Genomic DNA, 6,000 nt, shown 5'->3' with positions numbered 1-6,000 from the left:
AAAGACACGTACTTGGATGTCCACAGGGGCATCATTGATCATAGCCCCAAACTGGAAACAGGACAAAAGCCCATCAACTGCTGAATGGATAAGCACAGTGTGGTGTGAACCCCTACAATGGGACACCGTTCAACAATCAAAAGAACAAACCGCTGACACGTGCTATGACGTGGATGGACCGTGAAAACCTGTGAAGTGAAAGCAGCCCCGCATCATATCCATTTAAATGCAATTTCCAGAAACGACAAATTGACAGGGTCAGAAAGCAGACGAGTGGTTGCCTTAGGGCTGGGAGCGGGAGCAGGGATGTACCGTAAACAGACAGGAGGGAACGTTGTCCGGTGATGAATGTCAGGACGATGGCGATGGCGGCACCGCTTTGTAAATTTACTAAAATCAATGGGTTGTGTGCTTTCAGTGGGTGACTTTTAAGGCGTGCATATTGTACCTTAATAAAGTTGCTACAAAAACAAAAGACCCTGGTGGCAAACCATTCTGGTAGCAGGAGAGGAAATGAAGGTGATATCCCCTAGCAAAATGCACTGTCGTTGCAATAAAACATCCAATGCGACTTAACCTATGTTCATTTTTCTCTTTTCTTTTTTTTAAAAAAATTTGTCTATTTTGGGGGAGAGAGAGAGAGAGACAGCACAAGCCAGGGAGGGGCAGAGAGAAGGAGAGACGGAATCCCAAGCAGGCTCCACGCCATTAGCTCAGAGCCTGATGTGGGGCTCGAACCCATGAACCGTGAGATCATGACCGACCCGAGATCAAGAGTCAGATGGTCAACTATGCTCCCAAGCGCCCCTACCTATGTTCGCTCTTTGAGCCCGTCCAGTCCTAAACTCGAAGAGTAGTCAGCTTTAACTGGGCAATCACAATCCTAGGAGGATAGTGCTAGCATCACGCCCATTTTAGATGCGTGATGAGAAAACAGGATCAGAATAGGAAAGCACCTCACTCAAGGACCCACAGCCACCAGTGGGAGAGCTGGGACTGGAACCCAGGCTGATTCTGGAATCTGTGTCCTTTGCTCCTGTGCCCTATCCCTTCCCCCACCCCGCCCCCGCCCCTCCCCAGCTATTCACACCCCCAATGGCTCTTTGGCCCTAGGAGAGAAGCACAGCACTGCTTGGACAAGCCGAGCCAGGATGCTCACCTTCCTCAGCTCACTGTAGCAAACACTACCTTTCATTCAGGTCTGCAGGGCCAACGCTGCGAGGAGCCGCCCTCACCACTAAGCAAGAAAGGCCCTGATTTACGGAAGCCACACATTTCGGTCAGGCAACACCGAGCAGGCACCAGCATCAGTTTCTCTCTGCAGCACATGGTTCCTAAAGCCTGTCTGGAGTGCGTTGGGGCTCAGCAAATGCGAGCCAACAGTCAGGGACAGAGATGACCTCAGGTTCAGCGACAGGCCTGCCCACGTGGATTTCTTGCTTGGACTTTTCATCGGCGCTGCAAGTTTCCAGGGCATGTTCCACGCAGGGGTCCGCGCCATGGGGTACACTCCCTCCAGTGACATGAGCATTCCCAGGCCTCCTCGGCCTCATTCCGTGGCAGACAGAGCTCATGGTTTCCCTCTCTCTCAACGTAGCAAGAACTGTCCTGCTTTTTCCAGGCAGAGGCACCAACAGGCCACACAGCAGCTTGAGTTTCCCAAAGGCTGCCCGGCGAGGCCGAGGAGACCTGGAAATGCTTGTGGCACTGGAGGGAGTGGACCCCACGTCCCCTGATGCCCTCTCTGCGATACGCCCAGGCTCCGGGTGCAGCCAGACAGAACATCTGCTCTCCCCTTGCCCCCCCACCCCATGCACTCTGACCTGGCAGCGTCTGGTCTGCACATACTGTCCTCTCTGCTCAGAACGCTGTGCCCCACTTACCAGTCTTGTCGTCCCTTCGCCTTCTTCAGGTCTTTGCTCAAATGTCACCTTCTCAGTGAGGCTTCCCCTAACTACTCCATTTAAAGTGTATAACTCCTGGGGCACCTGGGTGGCTCAGTTGGTTGAGCATCCGACCCGACTTCAGCACCGGTCATGATCTCACGGCTCGTGAGTTCGAGCCCCACATCAGGCTCTGTGCTGAGAGCTCAGAGCCTGGAGCCTGCTTCAGATTCTGTGTCTCCCTCTCTCTCTCCCTCCTCTGCTCACACTCTGTCTCCCTCTCTCTCTCAAAAGTAAACATTAAAAAATTAAAAAAAAAAAATCGTAACTCCTGATCCCAGCTTTAATTTTCTGCATCTATCACCATCTGACAGGCCATGTGTTTGATTTATTTGTCCATCCCCCCCCTCCCCCCCCCCCAGCAGAGGGAAGGGAGTGTGGCTCACCTAGTTCTCTGGCTGCAGCACCTACGACAGAGCCTGGCTAAACAGCAGTCCAGATCTCACGAAGGAACAAACTCCCCCACCAGGGCCCGGCCCGCGAATAGCATCTCTGCAGCTACCACCCAATGCCAAAGATGCCACGGGAGATTTTGTCAGAGACCAGCTGGCGCTTCTCAGCTGCTCGGGGGGTGACGGGAGCCCGCCGAGGTGCCCCATGAAGGAGGCAGCATCCCTAGGACCCGTTCCGCGCCTCCCTGACGCGCCTGCAGAAAACCACACCGTGGGTACCTGTAGACGCTTGTCCGTTCTGTCACACCTCTCGACCCCTCTTCTAGGAGGCTGGGCTGGGCGACGCTGCTGGTTGGAACATAAGGAAGATATCTCAGAAGTCGGGTAAGAACTAGGTCGTTCCCCAGGACCCCTGAAATGCTGTGTAAAGGACGAAGCCGACAGGTGACAGGAGACTTGGCCACATGTGGCCTGAACGTGACTCTCAGCTGGGCTCAGCTCATATGACTTAGAGCTGTTCCCCACCCAGGTCATCTGTACCTTCCTGGGGCCGGGACTCTGCAGCTCAGCCGTGTTGAGAGGCTTCGCCACCCCCCAGGCCGGACAGAAGCCCTATGGCCTGTGCTCACTCCACCGAAAGAAGGGATGCCTGGCGTGGGGGGCGGGGCTTGGTCAGCACGCTGCGAATTCGGCCTGCTGGAAATTCGAGGACGTTCCCAAGCCGGAGGCGGCAGAAGATTCCTTTTAACACAAGTGTTAAAAGTACAGAGGTGTCAGAGAACTTGGTTTTGAGTTCCAGCACCGCCACTAAGTAGCTGGATTATCTTGGGCAATCAATCTCTTTATCTCTCTGAGCCTCAGTTTCCTTATCTGTAAAATGGGATAACAAACATTATGTGCTTCACTGGGTGGTTGTCAGGATTAAGCTAGATGATTCCTACGTGCTGAACCCCGTGCCTGGCACGTGGTGAGGGCTCATGACGCGTTAGACCTTGCTGCCACTGCAATCGTAAAATAAAGGGAGGAAGGATGTCGACCCCTAGCCACTTGCTCAGGCTGGCCACAGACCTCCAAGGTTATCAGAGTCCCAAGGCAGCTGAATTTGCTAGTAATTAAGGTACTAGAAAGACCTTTCTCCTTTGGGTTTCAGAATGGTGCTCAAGAAAAACAAGCTTGGACACAAAGTTCTCAGTGACCATGGGAATTATTCCAAAGAGGGGCTGGCCGGGCTAAACGTGTGACTCTGGAAGAGGAGGAAAAGGGGCCCCAAAGCCACTAAATCCCTGAGTTTATAATTAACAGCCACACAACAGTCTCTTTGCTGGCTCTGGAGCCCTCGTGGCTCACTGGGGAAGGGCACTAGTAGTCATACAAAAATAACCCCCCAGTGGGTTTTTGAAGTGTTGAGCCTCTTTGTTTTACTGAATTTTAATGAAGGGCTTTCCAGGCTAGATGAGAGCAGCACTCGAGCTCCCCGTGGCCGTGGCCGAGGAGCGGGGCTTAGTCAGCGGCTGCCAGCCTGCATGGGCCTGATCCAAGGTGGCATCTAGGGGAGGCGGGCAGGGAGACGTCCCTGTCCTCAGATGAGAGGTCTTGGGGGAGAAAGAGAGAAAAACAAAAACAAAAGATGTCTCTGTTTAGAAAGAGGGCTGGGCTCTGCTCCAGATGTCGGCATGGTTTGCAAACAGGCAGCGATGATGCTTCGGGGGGCAGTGGAGACGAGCGGCTAGTATCTGAAAGGTCAGAGGGGGTCCCAGGCTCCCCGAGACAGAGAGCATTCTGTGGGATGCTCGGAGCGGGCAAGCTGGCCGCTTCTAATGAGAGCTAGCATCGAGGCTCTGGGAGCCCGTGGCGGAAAGGAAGGGCATGCCTGGGGAGCCCTGGGCATGGGCTGCAAGAAGAAAGGAGAAAGGGGGGTGCTGTGAGAATAGCTCCCAAGTCCCGCTGTGAGGAATGGTTTGCCTTAGCGCGCCCACTTTTTGCCGTCTCCTCAGCTAAGCTGCCCGACAGCATGAAGGAGACAGTAAAATTTCACTAACGTAACTGAACGTCCGCAGTAAGAAAGGCGTCCTGCCAGGCCCTCCCCGGACCCCGGCAGGTAGTGGCTTGCAGCCTCCCATACCCCTGCTTCCAGGTGCTTCCAAGTAGACAGGTGCTCTCGGAAAATGCTGTGGCCTCTGTGAATCGAACACTTTCTAGAAGGGGCGCCATTCCTCTCCCCCTGAGTCTAGCTGTCCCTCATGCTCTTCAACAGCGGGGAGCAAACCCGTCAGACTGTTTAAAAGCTGCCCTCCTTCACTCTTGACGAATCTTTCCAAGAGGCTGCTGGAAAGAAAAGGAAGAGATGGCCACAGCATAAAGCAATTTATTACACTTGAATGATCCAACATGGTCTACTGAAAATAAGCATTTTTATTACAAAATATTCCATACAAAAATGCTAAGCTACCGGCAAGCTTCTTCAGCTGTAGGCTTATCGCGTTTTTTTCAAGTCCAAAGCAGAAATTACTCTGTGCGGGGACAGCAGTCTGCTGACCACCTAGGGCTCAGGTGTGCGTGGGCTGTCCCACGGGGTCCTCCTTCTCCGCCTGCAGCAGGTCCCATTCGGTGAGGAGCTCTGAGGACACCTCGGTGTACAGACGGTCCCAGTCCCAGCTGACGTCATCCTGCCCGGAGAGGCAGCGCTGGGTAAGATGAAGGCAGAAGGCCTTTCCCCGCGGTCACAGCCGACCTCACCCACCCTTCGGCCTCGGGGAGGCAGAGCTCACGCTGGGGAGCCGGCTGGTCGTAGGGATGACGCAGCCCACGGGAAGGAGCTTCTGCTGCTACTGACCTCTCGGACTTCGTGCTCTGGCGCCAGGACTTTGGTGAGGAGCTTCAGGTCAATCTCTCCATCCTGTGGATGCAAGGATGCAAACAAACGAGCAAGCAAACAAACCGGCTTGTGTTTCCCCGGGGGGGGGGGGGGGGGGGGGGGGGGAGGGGGGGGCGGTGCGCTCCGGACACCTATGTCTTGCAAAGTGAGGAGGGTCAGGTTGTGTGTGGTGGAACTTCCCAAACCGAGACCTGCAGAAATGCCTTAAAAAGAGGAAAACTGTGAGTGGACCTCGTAGCCACTGAGGAATGAGGGAATGCCACAGCATCCTACAGGTTGGACATTCTTTGCAGGAAGGTCAACACCAAGAGGGCAAGGCGTGACAGCGCCGGATCTATAGGGCCGCGGTACCTCCTGATGCCGGGGGGCCCCCATGGAAGCAGGTGGGAGCATGGCCCCAGGACACACTGGGACAGGTCGGGCCCAGGGATGCCGTAATACCCGAGGGGAATGCCTCCGGCAAAGGGACTGTCGCCAGGAGGCCCCAGAGACCCACGGAGGAGATGAGACCCGGAGCCCGCCCCTCTGTGCAAAAGCTGCCACACTCACCAAGGTCTGAAAGGCTGAGTACTTCATGAGGTCATTGTCCAGGTCACGGTAGGTCATCACCCGGTTGACCTGGATGCTGCAGGAAAGAGAGAAGGTGAGGAGGAATCCCAGGCAGGACGGGTTCCAGGCGGGCTGCCGGGCCACCATCCCCAGAGCCTCCCGGGCAGCGAGGAAGGACCAAAGTGGGAAGAATATGCCTAGTAACACGGGAACCCGGGCAGGAACCCATCACCAGCAACTT

General features: G+C 55.0%; 1 protein-coding gene across 5 annotated transcripts in view; it reads right to left on the bottom strand.

Annotated features, from left to right (window-relative positions):
* Positions 1–4,684: 4,684 nt before the first annotated feature.
* Positions 4,685–6,000, bottom strand: part of IFT43 (intraflagellar transport 43) — an 82,845-nt gene continuing 81,529 nt past the window's right edge. For 3 of the 5 annotated variants that reach the window (XM_045451605.1, XM_045451604.1, XM_045451608.1), the window contains exons 7-9: positions 5,760–5,835; positions 5,104–5,231; positions 4,685–5,001 (exon numbers count right to left, since the gene is read on the bottom strand). In XM_045451605.1, coding sequence (XP_045307561.1) covers positions 4,875–5,001; positions 5,104–5,231; positions 5,760–5,835 — 331 coding nt within the window. In that variant the 3' untranslated portion in view covers positions 4,685–4,874. The remainder of the gene's footprint in view (positions 5,002–5,103; positions 5,232–5,759; positions 5,836–6,000) is intronic. The other 2 variants (XM_045451607.1, XM_045451606.1) reach the window with 1 other exon arrangement.

Source organism: Leopardus geoffroyi, chromosome B3 (assembly GCF_018350155.1).
Source record: "Leopardus geoffroyi isolate Oge1 chromosome B3, O.geoffroyi_Oge1_pat1.0, whole genome shotgun sequence".
Taxonomy (NCBI): Eukaryota; Metazoa; Chordata; class Mammalia; order Carnivora; family Felidae; genus Leopardus; species Leopardus geoffroyi.
This window is presented reverse-complemented; position numbering and strand designations above follow the sequence as displayed.